The sequence below is a fragment of the Peromyscus californicus genome, unplaced genomic scaffold, assembly GCF_007827085.1.
Source record: "Peromyscus californicus insignis strain IS unplaced genomic scaffold, ASM782708v3 Scaffold_21__1_contigs__length_65335640, whole genome shotgun sequence".
NCBI lineage: Eukaryota > Metazoa > Chordata > Mammalia > Rodentia > Cricetidae > Peromyscus > Peromyscus californicus.
In genome coordinates this window covers 38,241,817-38,258,517 of record NW_026294514.1, presented here as the reverse complement: position 1 = coordinate 38,258,517, position 16,701 = coordinate 38,241,817, and the positions used below count along the sequence as shown (strand labels likewise).

Here is a 16,701-nt window from a genome sequence, read left to right as displayed (position 1 = left end):
TTGTCTCAAAAGAAGAAAAATTCCTAAATAAATAAAAGGAAATGAGGTACTCATCGGGTTGTGTTTGGGAACACTTCTGTGGAAGCAGAGAGCCTGCCAGACCTCTTCTGGAAAAGCCCAGACATTCAGTGGAAGAGGATTACCCCGGCAACAACAGGCTGGTACATCCCATCCCATCTCATCCCATCCCAGTCATCAAAACCTGGGACATTTAATAAGATGGGATTGATTTGTATGTAGGATGTGGTTAAGAGACCATGCTCCTGGGCTCCCAGATCTCATTCTTTATGCTTACAAGAACTCAGTTTTTTTGTTTTTGTTTTTTTTTTTTGGCCTGAGTTTCTTGGTCTCCATGAAGGTGTCGTTTCTGATTCTTTGCTCTGCTTGTCTGATGGGAAGACAAGCCCTTGAAAACTGCACAGCAAAGAAGAAACTTTAAAAGATGTATTGGGGTGTGTGCCCTCATGTGATTTTCACTGTCACCTGGGAAATGCAAGCCACGAGAAGTTAAAAAGAGGAAAAAGTATCTGTCGCTCATGCAGTGGGGTCAGCATCCTGCTCAAGTACGTCGTCCTCACCGACTCTGCAGAGTTGTGGGGCGTTTACCCAACCACCCCCACAGTTCCCCAGAGTTTTCTTGAGTGCGAGCAGCAGGAAATATTAGATAGAAGGATTTATTGCGGAGAATATCGCGGAGATAAACAGATAGAAAATAAAGGATAGCCTCGAGAGGGCCTGGAACCTTTTCCAACGGGCCCTGACTGTCTCTGCCCCAGGGTTTTTATAGAGACGCCAAGGGGTGGAGCAAAAGACCTCCTCCCCCAGCACAGCCAAGTGCAGACCATCTCAGACACCTGCACTCAGGCCCGTGGTCTAATCATCCTCTATGCGGACCTGCTGGGTAAAGCCACGAGGAACCCGAAAACGGGCTCCCACAAAGAGTGACTTGGGAAAAACAAGTGTTTCCTTCCTCAGTGTTCCTCCTCTGTATGTGGGGGATTCACGACCATGCGCCAACCCAGAGTGAACGGCAATGCAGGGTCACCACATCAGACACTGGAGCATATTTCTGACAAGGTCTGGGGACTTTAACATTCTTTGTGTGGGTGTGTCAGCCAAGGCTGCTGCCAGCCATCTCTCCAAACAAGAGGTGTGAAGAGCGTGTACATACTCATCATCCGCCCCAGTGTGAGAGTTGCGAACAGGATGCTGGCAGTAGAGGGTTAGCCCCGCCAGTACAGTGTTTACTGTGCAAGCACCAGGACCTGAGTTCAGGTCCCCGGGACCTGCACAAAAACCGGGGCCCAGTGGCACATGGCTATAGTGTCAGCTTTGGGGCTTACTGGCCAGCCAGGCTAGCTGACTCCCTGAGCTTAAGGTTCACTGAGAGACTCTGCCTCAAAAACTAAGGAGACTACACGTGTGCACACACCTTTAAACCCAGCACTCAGGAGGCAGAGGCAGGCAAATTTCTGTAAGTTCAAGTCTAACCTGGTCTACATAGGGTTATATAATGAGACCCTGTCTCAAATAAATAAGATGAGGAATAATTGATTGAGAAAGACACCTAGTAATGACCTCTGGCCACCATGCACACATGTATACTCAAGAACACACACACACACACACACACTGGGGAGTGGGGGGAGAAAGAGAGAAAGGCTAGGCTCTTGACTTTTTCCCCGAGGAATGCTCAATTTATGGAGACTTTAAACTCCATATTGCAAAGGAATTGGTTTTTGAGTGATTTAATGAGCTGTTTGGGAGGATTAGTAATAACTCTTTGTAAATAAACTCAGAACACTGTGCTATTCAATAGTAAATATCTTTTTTTTCCTCAAAAAAGGAAATTAGTTATTAATTTCACGGCCTCCCTCTACCCCATGTTTCCTTGGCCTAGGAAAGCTACCTGTATACCACATGTTACACGTGAGACTCCGTTTCTGGTTTTGTTCAGTTTGGTGTTTGGGTGTTTTGAGACAGGGCTACACAGCTCATGCTGGCCTCAAACTCTCAGCATTCTTCTGCCTTCTGGGTTCTGGGCCTGTGGCTTTTTGAGTTGTTTCTGAGAGCTCCGATGGATCATTGTATTGAGAGCTTGGGCAGTAGCATCATCATACATATGAGCCACATCAAACTATGTTGTAGTCATCATCGCTTATTTATAGTTTGGCCTTGACTGTTCTAGAAGAAACAAAATGTTCTAAGTAGCCATAATGTGTTTAGTGACTATGGAATAAATCATTATATTTTAGCAGAGTCTTGTCACTGCTCAGAATAGCATGTCATATTCATGTGCAAATTAACTCTTTCTAGTGTTTCAGACTGTGCAATGCTAAACAGTGTGTTTTGTGTTACTTATCTATGAAGTTTCTGGCCACCCTGAATTGGCAAATATTGAACATCTGTGCCTAGAAGACGTGCAGGTTTTAGGTGCTGATACGGGTATTTCATCCACGACACACAGCACGGTCTTCTTGTGCTTGACACAGAATTGACGGAGAAAAATAAAGTCAAGTGTAATAGAAAATAATTTTGCATGCTTCATTTTGTTGCCAAAGCCCAAATAAATTTTATGCAAAAAAATGCACAAAAGTGCAAAAAAAAAAAGTGACTCCAAATTTACTAAGGAGAGCACTTACTCTGTGCAAGACCCCACACCCCACACCCCACACCCCCACCACCCCCACCCCCACCACCCCCACCTCCTGCTCTGCACATACCTCCCAGCAGAGGACCTAGGATGCGGTGAGTGTTCTTCTTAAGCTACAAATAAATTTTACTGAGTAATTAAGTTCACAAGTAGAAAATCTGTAAGTAATGAGGAATAATCATACTTCGATGAAAGAGAGGGAACACAGGAAAATGCAACAGTTTGTGACTGTGGAAAGGTTTGCTTAGGGGCTGGATGCAGCTCAGGGGTAGAGCGCTTGCCTAGCATGCAGGGGACCCTGGGTACTATTGGTGCCCCACTTGAAAGTATCCGTTTAGACAGAATGTGAAGGATGTTTTGTGCATTGGATGTTGCACCAGGCAACATGATGCTAGGAAAACAAACAAACAAACAAACAAACAGATCTGGTTCCCTCTTCCCTTGATCGACATGGTCCCCTAACCAGAAGATGATAGAACAGTAAAAACCAAACCACACAGGTTCTGTTGGAGAAATGGAGAGCGAGGCACTGAGAAAAGTGGAGTGTTGCTTAGGAAAGACTGGAGTGGGGGCAAAGTTGAGTTATTTGCTCTTCCCTTTGGTCCTGTTTTTAATCAGTCATAGTGTCCAGAGTGAATGCAGAAGAAGAAACAATGAATGGGACCATTTACATCGAATAAGTGTATTAGGGCTTTGCCCATACTGGGCCAACTCTTCCACTGATACCCAGAGCCCAATCACGTGTGTTTTGTTTCTGTTCATTTGTTTTGAGATAGGATCTTGCTATGTATCCCATGCTGGACTATAAAACATTTTTTTAAAGATTTATTTTTTGTTTACAATGTATATGCTTGTGTCTGAAGAGTGTATGCCACACGTGTCCAAGAGCCCAAAGAAGCCGGAAAAGGTGTCAGATGCCGTGGGGCAGGAGTTACAGTCAAGTGTGAGTGGCTGAGCCCTCTGGAATGACAGACAGAAAGCACTCTTAACCACTGAACCATCGTTCCAGCTCCCATGCCGTCTTGACTTTTCAATCTTCCTGCTTTCACCTCCTGAGTGCTGGAATTACAGGCTCATGCCACCATGCAAGCTCCCATATTTTTAGTGCACTAGACCAGCTACATTGAAATGCATGGTCTTTAAGGAGCCAGGAAGAGCAAAAGGACGCAAGCCGGCTAGGCAGGATTGAATAGCTCATGAGCCTGAGAAAAGTGTGCACCAATGACAGTATTAAATGTCTCCATAAAGGGGTGTAGCTAGCTCCCTGGCAAGCACTTACCCAGAACTGATCTGGGTTTGCTCCCTACCACTGTGAGGTAGGTTGGAAAGGTGGGGGCTGAGGTCACTGGCAAGGTTGTCAGGGACAACACTCTGTTTTGCCCCCTTAAGACAGATAGGATAGCCAGAGACCTGATTTGCCTGTGTGAGTCTGAGGCTGCTTCTGCTGCATATCAGTTAACACGGTTAATTATTTTTAGTGTCTCTTTTGATCTTTAAAAGTGCCTGGGCTCTGAGAATAAATTATATGGTCGTTCGAAGAGAACTGAAATGAACTGAAAGTCACATGATGTTTGTTCAACACTTGTCTCTTTAAAGGTTAAAACATCCTTACATGTCAGTGTAAACAGTGAAATCAGAAATCAGGAGAGAGTTGGATTTGACGTCATCTCTGTTTTCAAGAGTTCTCCTGTGCTCTTACTGCCTGGTTCATCTTGAGAACTTTTGGTATTTATATTATTTAAAAAAAGAGTAGAATAGGTATGGTGGCACTCACTTGTGACTGCAGTCCTTAGAAAACCGAGGCACGATGGTGGGTTCAAGGCCAGCCTGGCCTTCCTTGTAAGAAAGACCTTATCTCAAACAAACATATACAAGAAATCAACTCAGACAGGCTTGTTTACTCGATTCTTCGTGGCGCTGGATATTTGCATGGGTTTTCCTTGGCTGCTTTTTCAGACTGAATCAGATTACAAATAAATGCTCAGAGACATCTCATTCTACCACACTTTAAACTCCTCAGAAAATATACCCGGCAGTGGGGCACCGTGCTCCTCCTCGGTGTCTGGGCTGGCTGTGGCGCCGCTGGCCTCTCAGGACACTTTGTGTCACAAGAAGACTAAGTCAACAAAAGCGTTTCTCTAAGCACATAAGAGTCTCTAATTGCTATTGACCGGTGGAAAATAGGAGGTGAGACCATCATTTCATATTCAGGCACCATGGAGGGTCAAGGAAGAAAGCACCCTGGTTTACTATTACACTCTCACATCTCCATCTAACTTTGCAAAACATAAAAACAGAGTGTTTGATTTCTCAACTATTCTGAGGTCACACTCTCTAAAGGGCTGTTTGGGGGCACAGTGGTGCCTCAGTTCTTGGGAGAAATAGGGGGAGTATTAGAGCAGGGGGTTCAGAACATGGCCCAGATGATCAGATCCTGAAAGAACTGTTCAGTCTGCTATTGGGAATTTGAACAGATAAAACGGGGCTGGAACATGGCTCAATGGCTAAGAGCACTTACTGCTCCTGCCGAGGACCCAGGATTTGGTTTCCCAGTACCTACATGGTGGCTTACAACTGCCTCCAGTTGCAGGAGATCCAGTGTCCTATTCTTGCCTTGAAGGCTCCTACATACTCGATGCACATAAACTCATGTAAGGAAACACACAGATAAATAAATAAAAAGGATTTTTTAAGTAGATAAAATAGATGTTTATGGACAGTGTCCTCTCTTTCTGATCCCCTAAATAGCTTGGATCTTAATATGTAGGTCAGGTTGGGCTCTAACTTACCATTCTCCTGTCTGTCTCTCAAGTGTGCTGGGATGACAGGTGTGTGCCATCACAGCTGAACTGTGTCCTCCCTCCCTCCTGCTTACCACAGAGGATCAAGTCCACAGCTCTGCACAGCTAAACAAGCAGTCTTACACTGAGTTGCATCTATGGTATCCCAGATTATGCTTTTCCTAAGTGTAATGTTCCCAATTAAAAAAAAAAAAAAAAAGGTATAAATCAAGCCCAGTTGTGGTGGTGTCACACACCTTTAATCTCAGCACTCGGGAGGCAAAGGCTGGCAGATCTCTGTGAGTTCAAGGCCAGCCTGGTCTACAGAGCAAGCTCCAGAACCACCAAGGCTACACAGAGAAACCCTGTCTCAAATTAATTAAGTAACTGATAAAAAATAAGTACAAATCCACCTGGACCTAGATCAGAGGTACAGCCTTTGCAAGAACCTGTGTTCCATCCCCAGACACACACACCCACACCCACCCACCCACCCACCCACACACACACAGAGTGCATATTCACAAACATTCAGTTTGACAAATCCTCAGAAAGAGGACTGAACCCTATAAACATCAATGACCATGAGATAGAGCATGAGCACCTCCAGGGTGTTGTGGCTCCTCCTGCTGTCATTATCCATAAAGTCATAGCTATGCCAGGCATGGTGGCCCACACCTTTAGTCCCAGTTCTTGGGAGGCAAAGGCAGGCAGATCTATGAGTTTGAGGGCAGCGTGATCCATAGAGTGAGTTCTAGGACCGCCAGAGATGTTATAGAGAAACCTTGTCTCAAAACAAACAAACAAACAAACAAAAAGTCGTATCTGTCCTGACCTCCAACATACTGATTACTTCTTTTTCTTTTCCCTGTTCATGTGTGTTGTGCACACACTTGTATGTGTGTGTGTATATGTAGGCATGTTTGCATGTGTGTAGGTGTGCATGGGAGTGAATGTGTTTATGTGTAGTGCCCCAAGGTTGATTTTGGGAATCATTCTGAACATCTTCTACCTTGTTCACTGAGACAGGGTCCTGAAATTCAACCTAGAGCTCTCATGGCACCAGTCTATATGATCTTGCAAGCAGTAACTCTCACAATACAACGCAAGACTTCCAAGGTCCCCACAAGAGCAGTGATAGCCAGCTTCATTGGCAACCCAAAAGGGGAGTGAATAGAGGAGATGGGGTCAGATAAGGCCTGGAATGAGTCAGAAAGGGAATTTATGTGCTCAAAATATTTTCTTTTAAGTGGTTAGGTTAAAAGTTACAAGTTTATCATAAATGTGTTCAAACTACAATCTTACAGGTGGTAAGGTAAAGAGAGTATAAGTCACTAAAATGTAACTAACTGCCTCTCTATTCCTATGTTTGTTGGTTAAGAGGTGGCACTTGTGGTTGGCCACCGCCCGCTGCGGCCATGCTGATGCAAGAGAGTGTTGGAGGAGTCATGAACCATGGTTACCTTTCTAGAGCTTTATTGGAGAGAAAGGGAGGGAGGGAGGGAGGGAGAGAGGGAGGGAGGAAGGGAGAGAGAGAGAGAGAGAGAGAGAGAGAGAGAGAGAGAGAGAGAGAGAGAGAGAGAAAGACCACACGGAGGGGGGAGAATATGGAAGCAGAGAGTGAGGAAAGAGAGAGAGGGCACAGAGAGCATGCCCGCTTTTTAGGCTGGGACGCCATCGCAGGCTAGTGACGTAATTAAGGACATAATCCTTATAATGTTGGCGTATGCTGGTGGGGAGGGGGTAACTCTGCTCAGAGCTAGGAAATCTGCCTCATAGCTACACTGCACCTGGTATGCAAAAAACCCTTTTGTTCTGAGTCAATTGCTCTGGAATGCCACTTGGCCTGTAAGAGAAAGGAGGGTCTGAGCTTCATTTGCAAAAGAAACAAAGCTATGCACCTAAGTTTCCCTGTCTCCTTAAGGGTGTTTACCTTAATTCAGGAGACTTAATTCAGGTCTGAAATGCTTTGTCTTGTCTGCCTTTAGGCTTTGGATGCTAGAGAACTATATCAGATAAAACATATTGTTAGAAGTTCTTGGGGAAGGTATGAGAGCACACAAGAAATTCATAGCAGGAAACAGCTAATATATTAAAAGCCAAATAATACCACATATTCCTTGAGGTTTGGGTTCCTCTGGAAGAATTCCTTGATTTTTTTCCAGGGATAGCTTTATCATATCCAGCTAAATTCCTAGTACATATTCCTGCAGAACTGAGCAGGCCTAGCCCATTCCATGTCACACATCGTCTTAGCTGCTGTTTTATTGCTGTGAAAAGATGTCATGACCAAGGCAACGCTACAAATGGGAGCACTTAATTGGGGAGCACTTACATTTTAGAGGGCTAGTCCATGACTCCCATGGTGGGAAGCAGACAGGCCTGGTGCTGGAGCCATAGCTTAGAGCTTTATATCCTGACCCCCAGGAAACAGACAGACAGAGAGAGATACTGGGCCTAGCATGGGCTTTTGAAACCTCAAAGGCTACTCCCCATGACACATCTCCTCCAACAAGGCCACACCCACTAACCCTTCCCAAACAATTCCACTAAGTGGGTATCAAGCCTTCAATACGAGACTAAGGGGACTATTCTCATCCAAACCAGTACACATATGGGGCCAAAGTCAGCAAAGAGAAACAGACCGGCACCCTGACCCCTCACTGGGACTGGGCTGGCCCTGACAAGCTCTGGCTTCCAGGACTACCTCTCTAGGTCCTAGTAATGGGCCAATAGCCCCTTCCCTTACTGTGAGAAACTGTGTGCCCTGTATTCATGTACTGGCATCCCCTCCTCAGTGAGGAGGCCCTTCAAAGAGCTGAATCCAGAGGCCTCACCCTAGAGGTGAGGGAGATGGTTCTGAGTGTATGTAACTTCCCACTGGAAGCAGTTAGGGATGAGGTAGGCCTGAAAAGCCCTCCAAAACTGAATCTTAGTTCTGAGACAGCGTCTAAAACACAAGAATTGATCAGTGGCAAAGATTTTGAAGGATGAGGAGTTAGCTAGGTGAATTAGGCACAATTTATGGGACAGGAGAAAAGGTTTTGCTGATTGGTGCTGAGAGGCAAGCTCCCTCAACACCTCTCTAGCTTCCGCCCTAGCCCAGGTTCCCTACAATATCCTCTGGGAATCAGGCCCACCAGTATGGCCCAATACACAATACACTCCAAGGATTAAGGTCTCAGGAAGCAGATGGACAGCTACAGAGGTCAGAAAAATTCAGACAAAGGGGAAGTCAAGTACATTTTTAAATGAGTGAAATTCAGGATGAACACTGTGAGCTGTAGATATGTCTCCATTGTAAGAGTGCTTGCCCAGAATGTGTAAGGGCTTGATTCAATTCCCAGTACTGAAAAAAAAGAAACAACCCACAAACTAACAACAACAACAACAACAACAAAACCAAGAATCAGCAAGGCACTAGCAGGAATCACCTGCCAGTGGTTAGTGTTGACAAACAAAAGGAAAACTCCTGTTTCCCAGAGACGTATTCGCCAGTAGTCTCTCTTTAAGGACAGACTCACTATTAATAATCTCACTAGTTTAAATGATACTTTAAAATTTTAGAGGACTAGCATGGTTGCTTACTTCTATAGCTCTCACACTCAGGAAGTGGAAGCAGGAGGATTTCTTTGAGTTTGCACTAGCCCGAACTACAAAGTAAGACCCTAACTCAACAACCAAACAAAAACTAAAAATGGCCAGGTGTGGTGGCACTCGCCTTGAATCCCTTGAGTCCCTCCTTGAATCCCAGCACTTGGGAGGCACAGGCAAGCAGATCACTGTGTTTGAAGCCAGTCTGGTCCACAAAGCAAATTCCAGGTGGACCAGAACTACACAGTGAGACCCTGGAGAGAGAGAGAGAGAGAGAGAGAGAGAGAGAGAGAGAGAGAGAGAGAGAGAGACAGAGACAGAGAGACAGAGAGACAGAGAGACAGAGAGACAGAGACAGAAACAGACATTCATTAATAGGAGGTCTTCACAAGAACTGTTCTCAATAGGAGTGGTATCCCCCAACTTATTCTCTACTCCCTTCCCCAGAGGTCCCAGAAGTGAGAAGATAGAAAATGTATTCTTAGACCAGGCATAGTGGTGCATGCCTTTAGTCCCAGAATTTGGGAGACAGAAGCAGGTCAATCTCTGACTTCAAGCCCAGACTAATCTACAGAGCAAGCCCTAGGACAGCCAAGTTACACAGAGAAACCCTGTGAAAGAAAGGAAAGAAAGAAAGAAAGAAAGAAAGAAAGAAAGAAAGAAAGAAAGGAAGGAAGGAAGGAAGGAAGGAAGGAAGGAAGGAAGGAAGGAAGGAAGGAAGGAAGGAAGGAAGGAAAGAAAGAAAGAAAGAAAGAAAGAAAGAAAAAGAAAGGAAGGAGAGGAAGGAAAGAAAGAAGAAAAAGGAAATGTATTCTCTCCTCCCTTAATTCTTTCTTGGTAAATAATGTTAACCTCCTAAGAAGTGAAAGAAAATGTGCACAGCTGGGCATGTTGGAGTATGGCTTTAGTTCTAGAACTCCGGAGATGGGGCAGGAGGGTCTGAGTCCGAAGGCCAGCCTGGGCTACACACTGAGACCCTGGGTCCTTGTTTGGGTTCTGTTGCTGTGATGAACACCACGACAAAAGCTATCTGGGAGAAGAGGACTTAATTCGATGGAGCTAGGTCAGGAACCTGGAGGCCGGCAGTGAGGAGGCAGAGACCATGGTGCTGTTTAATGGCTTGTTCCCTGTCTGAGTTAGGGTTGTGTGAAGAGACACCATGACTACAGCAACTCTTAGATAGGAAAACACTTAACTGGGGCTGGCTTACAGTTTCAGAGGTTTAGTCCATGATCATCATGGTAGGAAACATGGTGGCATGCAGGCAGACATGGTGCTGGAGGAGCTGAGAATTCTACATCTTGATCTTCAGGCAACAAGTGGTCTGAGACACTGGGCATGGCTTAAGCATATGAGACCTCAAAGCTCATCCCAACAGCAACACACTTCCTCCAACGAGGCCACACCTCCTAATATGCCATTCCCTTTGGGGGCCATTTTTGTTCAAATCACCACATTCCCTATGGTTTACGCAACTACCTTTCTTATATAGCCCAGGACCAACTGCCCCACCCTCTGGGGAGCACTGCCCACAGTGAACTGGGTCATTCCACAATTGGCAATCAAGAAAATACCCTGCAGACATATCCATAGGCCTGTCTGATGCAGGAAATTGCTCAATTGAGGTTCCTTCTTCTTAAGTGTCTCTAATTAGAACACCATGCCCATTAAAAAAAAGGGGGGTAGAGTGCAATCATCTAAACACCATTTATCTAGTTTCTTACTAAGAAAGTGGTGGAGCCATCTAATACACTTAAGCTGGAGGACACTGGCTCTCTAATACAATGTACTTCTACACGTGTGAAGAATTCATTTGAGCGTGAATTGCCTTGTAACGAGAAGCTAAAGGTGTATCCGAATGCAGATGACCATGGTCAGTCTATACTGAATGGATTTCATCCTGCAAGAGTAGCACAGGCATAAACACCTGACCCAGCCAGGTTGAATTTTTCAAAACAATTTGCTATTAACTCTTAGGAAACACACACACAGTGGGACTACACAAGCAACCATTTGGCAAAGGATGGAGGAAGGCACAGAAGAAAGCTATTAATTTCCTAGGCTAACGTCCCCCACAGGCTGTTACATTCCCTTAAGGAAGGCCACTGCTATCACTTTTAGCCAGGCATGGTGGTATATGTTGGTAATTCCGGCACAAGGGGTAGAGGGGGGATGAGCACACCAAGTCTGAGGCCAGCCTGGCCTACATAAAATTACAGTGCAGGCAGGACTACACAGGACTATATACTCAGTACACACACACACACACACACACACACACACAGAGGACTATATACTCAGTACACACACACTCACACACACACTTTAGGGCAATGTAATGGAATGACATCACACATGCTTAGTTAGCATATGTGGGACTCTAGGTAGGGTCAATCCTCAACATGAGAAAATGAACAAGACAGGACTGATTAGCTAACAAACTGATTTTTATCATATCGCAGACAACATATTCACATAAAATGCAAAAGATTCATTTGTAGAAATATTTTGGCTTTTAGAGATAGCTCAGCAGTTAAGAGCATGGGCTGCTCTTCCAGAGGATCCAGGTTTGATTCCCAACATCTACAAGGCAGTTCACAACCATCTGTAACTCCACTTCCAGGGGATCCCAACACCCTCCACAGGCAGTGTATGCCCATGATGCATGTGGGAGACCTGCTCCCACTTTTACCCCAGGGTACTCTTGAGGAGGGAGAAGTGAGAAATATTTAGATAGAAATATAGAGGGGAGAGAGACAGATAGATAGAAAGAGACAGATAAGATAGCTCGAGAGGGCCTGGATCCTTATCCACCAGCCCCTTCTGTCTCTTCTAAAGGGCTTTTTAAAGGAATGCCAAGGGGCAGGGCAAAAGATCTCCCCTTGCTAAATCAAAGCATACCGCACATCCAAGTGCAGACCCACGCACGTGGTCAAGCAATCCTCTAATGCAGCTCTTCTGGGCAAAGCAAGCTCAGATCTCACTAGGAAACTTTTGTGGGCCTCCACAGGTGCACAGATACACATGCAGACAAAAACACCCACACATAAAATTAAAATTTTAAAATTATTTTCACTTATGTATGGATGCTGTATGTACCCATTTGTGAGGGTGCCCAGGGAGGCCAGAGAATATTTCTGGAGCTGGAGTTACAGGTACTTGTGAAAGGCTGAGGGAGCCAAACTCTAACCTCTGAGCCATCTGCCCAGGCCCATGAATTACTCTTTCTGTTACAGCTTTGGGAGAAACGGCCTCCCTGCCTCCACTAGTTCCTCAGTCTCACAGGATAATGGCCTCTCTTCCCCAGCTGTTCTCTCCTTTTGCCTCCGTGGTGGCTCCGTCTTTTGCACAGCTGTGTCCGATCATTACAGCAGTCTCCTGGAATCACTCGGCACAGGATGCCTCACTCACCCAGAAACAGGGTCTTTGTGAACATTCATAGAGGCACGGCTTGCATGTGTGCACCCCTGATGTAAAATCACTGTCCTTTCGTTGATTCCATTTCACTGTGACAAACAAGATTAGAGATGACGACTTGCAGTTCCTGCCTTGGCACAGGAAGTATAATGCCCTGACTTCATAGTGCCAGTGTATCCAACAACTCCACACAAAAATACAGGACTCTCCTGCTTTCTTCAGCAACATTACTTTCAAGGATACAAACGTTAGAGCCAAATCTAAGACTTCCTGAAACTTTAACTTTGCGTAGGTTAAAATCAGCTGCTGAAATCTCTGTAACTGAACAAGAGCAAGAGAAATCAGCATCTGCATTTTGGCATTCAGGGTAACACTTCCTCTGTCCACTGTACTGCTGTCTTGTGCACACATCATCAAGCACTTCATTCCTATCTTGAAGTTTCTCATGATGGGTGAACGAATGTAAACAACATTGAACACTTCAATGTTGAAGTATTGAAAGCTTCTCTGTTTACAAGAATATGGAGAACAGTTTCTGGGTCTTCATTTACCACCTCAGAATCTATTTCATCAGGATGGAGTGCAGCATTCAAACTGTTTTGTGTTTTTGTTTTGAGACAGTCTATGTAGTTCTGGCTGTACTGGACCTCACTTTATAGACTAGGCTGGCCTTGAACTCAGAAGTCCTGGGATCCAAGATGTGCACCACCACACCCAGCCTCTGCGCTGTCCTCACTGTGGTCAGTGGTCCAGCTAGCACTGTGAAGAACTTTCTCTTGAAAGTTGCTTGTTGGCTTGCTCCTTCACTTCCTCCTGCGAGCCTTGTTCTTGAAGGATTAGCATTTCGTGTGCTTTTATCTGTCATCTCTTCCTCCACTGCAATGTTCAGATTCTTAACATTTATACTTGTCTTACCACTCTGATTATCTACAACTGGGAGAGACAAATCAAGGGAAGGATTCACAAACCCAGGAGACAGTCCTGTATTCACCACACCATTTACAGGTTTGCCACCAAAGATATGGCTCATAAAACTTGGGTCTTCTTTACTTCATTTAATTGTTCAGTACAATCACCAAATGCTTTAATAATTCCTTTATTCACTCTTTTTGTGTTCTGCTCTCATCCCATCCAGTAAGCAGTGAGTTAGCTTCTGGCTGGTTACTAGCCTTTAAGCCCTGCCACTTTTTTACAGACCCAAGAGCTCTCTAGGCATCAGTTTCCCTTCTGGTCTCTTGGATCTCATTAAGAAACCGAATCAGGACTACAGTAAGTGGGCCTGGAGGCTCAAGGTCTGCTTCTGAAGGTTCTGGGAGTGCCAAATCAGGTCGGCTGCATTTCACAATCACTCCAGACACTTTCAAGTCTTTTAGTAGTTCTTAATCACTGGTATTTGTGACCAATTCTGCACAACTTCGTTGAGGACACACGTATTTCCCAAATGACTGAGTCCTTAGTTACCTGGGATGCAGAGTTCATGGAGGATTTTCTTTAACCATGCTTTCCTTTTTTCTCCTGCTCCTTTTTCCTCCTTTCCTAATTCTTTATTTTCAAGTTCTATGTGTCTATTACTTTTCTCTTCTGCTTCCTCCTATTTCTCTCTCTCTCTTGCTGTCCATCTTCTAGTCTTGGCAAATATTCCATTCCACATTCACTAAAGCTTTTTTTTCAAATTCCTTTGCTCCAACCCCTTTCTAAGAGTCTAAAGAGTCAGAGAATCCTCAACTAGAGGATTGCTGTGTGGGGACTTTACAGATTGCTTACCAATACAAAATGACAATTTGCAGAGAGGGTGCAAGTACCTGCCTCCTTTGGTTGGCCTGAAGCTGGCCATCAGCTCTCATTCCTCCTCATGGCAGAGAGCAACGCCAAGGTTAATTTTTAAAACATGTCCCGATCTTTTAAGACAGGGTCTCACATAGCCTTGAACTTGGCTGTGTATCCAAGGATGGCCTTGGATCTTGATCTTCTGGCTTTCAACTCCCAAGTATTAGGATTATAGGCAGGAGTGCTGCTCCACAGCCAGGAAGCCAGTCTTCACTGTAACTACTTCTACTATTGTTATCTTGTTTCTTTCTTCAACAATGCAAGTATTGAACCAACAACACAGAAGAGTTGTGTCAATACTTCTAAGATAGCTTATACAGAGCTTTGAATTTCAATTAAGGATAACACTAATTTGGGAGGAGAAATGATTGTTTATTAACCTTACTGCATAATCAGAAAGGATTAAAAACACACACATTTCCTGGGACTGAAAACTGTACCAAAAGTATTCCTTACAAAATAACGTCACAGATCAAAAGTCTTGCACTTACAGAGACATACATAGTGTATGTTAATAGACAGTTGAAATGTTTATACAACAGCTTCCTAACAAACTCTTATTGCATTCTCATATGTTTTTAACTTCTTAAAAATAGTAGTAAAAAATTAGAAAATAATGTAAATGTAGAATTAAAGCTGAGGCTATAGTTCTAGTTATTAATAAATTCAGACAATACTTATAAAAATCAATGCCGCTGCATATCTTACTTATGTACAGGATACACTCTTTAGGCTATCCTATCATCATCAATTTATTTTTCCATGTATTTGAACATTTAAATTTCCAGACCCCTGTGCTTTCTCCATTTTAATGAAAAATTCAACTTTCCACACATATTTACAATTAAATATCTAGCTCTAGAACTTTCCATACACAAAAGACAAAACGTGTTTGTTAAATAAGTTCACAAAAGAGCAATAAAAAAGGTTGCTTTGAAGAAACAGTTCTGATATACTCATGATTATGCTGAGAAACAGGAGGTTTATCTGTCTTCAGTGCCAGCTTGACCATCACAGGTTAAGAGTATACATCTGTAAGCCAACCACCAAAAGACACAATGACTGGAATCATTCCAGTAAATCTGTAATGCCCAATGAGATTCTGCAACTGAACAGCTGCTTCCAGGCCCATCTGGAGAAACAGTAAATTCTTGCAAGGATTCTTGCACTGTCTTCAGTTTGGTACATCACCTTTTGGTCTTCTGAAAGAGATAAAGAAGAAGGCACTCTTAGTGAGCCCGGTGGTCTTTATTCCCTACCACCTCTCATACATTGCTTCAGTTACAATCCTGATTGAAGCAGAAAAACAAAACCATGATTTATATACGTGTGACTTCCTTTCCTAAATTCCCTGATCATTTCAGAATAATTAAATATCACACGGAACTATGCTCTAACTCTGATCCTTAGTATAAACAATTAATACAATCTTTAATTATTTAGCAATCACACATATCTCATATGCACACAAAAATCAGTAATTAGTGTATGTTATGTCTGTAGTATGCATGAACAACTGGAATTAATTATCTGAGCACTCTAACCTGAGATAACAACTACAGACTGTTTACTCCCTCACTGCTGCTCACAAGAGCTGGCTGGGGATGCAGGTGAGTACAGAAGAGGCTTGCCTAGTGTGTGAGGCCACGGCCTCGGTGCCCAACAGCCTCAGCTGTTCTCGGACCGCCCCATCTCTCACTCTCCTTCCCTTCACGTTAATGCAGCAATGAATGCCGTGAATGCCTTGGTACAGATGTGTTGTTATGCAATACAACTAAATACCAAATTTTCAAATGACAGTACCTCCAAACAAAGAGAAACATTTTAAAGAAACTGCTAACTTATGATTACAAAAGCATCTAGATTTCTGTATTTTATTTAGTGTGTGTGGATGTACATGCCTGAGTCACATGTGTGCATCACATGCACACAGGATTGCAGAGATCAGGAGAAGTGTCTAATCCCTTGTAACTGGAGTTACAGACAACGGTGAGCTATCATGTTGTGCTGGGAACTGAACCCAGATCCTCTGCAAGAGCAAGTGCTCTTGACCACCCAGCCATTTGCTGAATGAAACCCTATCTCTTAAGTATAAACGAAGACTCATGCTCTTTCACATTAATACCCCTGAAACCCAGACAGCCCTCAAATACCATGGCTAAGGTACAGTTCTGTAATGTTTCACAGGATAAACAGTGTTTCTTCTAGTCAGTGACACACTGGGGCTGATGAAACATGATATGGGATTTCTGTTAAGAGCTAGCTTAACAAGTAAACAAGTAAAAAATTACAAACACATAGATATGTATTTATTATTTCTCTTTTCCTATAAAAATTGTTCATTTTATGGATGAAATCTGACATTTCAATACCGTTAAGGATACTCTGGGCCAGCAGGTAACATGACAACTTGAGTTCCATCCCCAGGGC

At 43.9% G+C, this 16,701-nt stretch overlaps 1 protein-coding gene across 1 annotated transcript in view; it reads right to left on the bottom strand.

Moving 5' to 3' along the window:
- Positions 1 to 11,453: 11,453 nt before the first annotated feature.
- Positions 11,454 to 16,701, bottom strand: part of Smchd1 (structural maintenance of chromosomes flexible hinge domain containing 1) — a 143,331-nt gene continuing 138,083 nt past the window's right edge. The window contains exon 48 of the mRNA XM_052750092.1: positions 11,454 to 15,473. Coding sequence (XP_052606052.1) covers positions 15,446 to 15,473 — 28 coding nt within the window. The 3' untranslated portion in view covers positions 11,454 to 15,445. The remainder of the gene's footprint in view (positions 15,474 to 16,701) is intronic.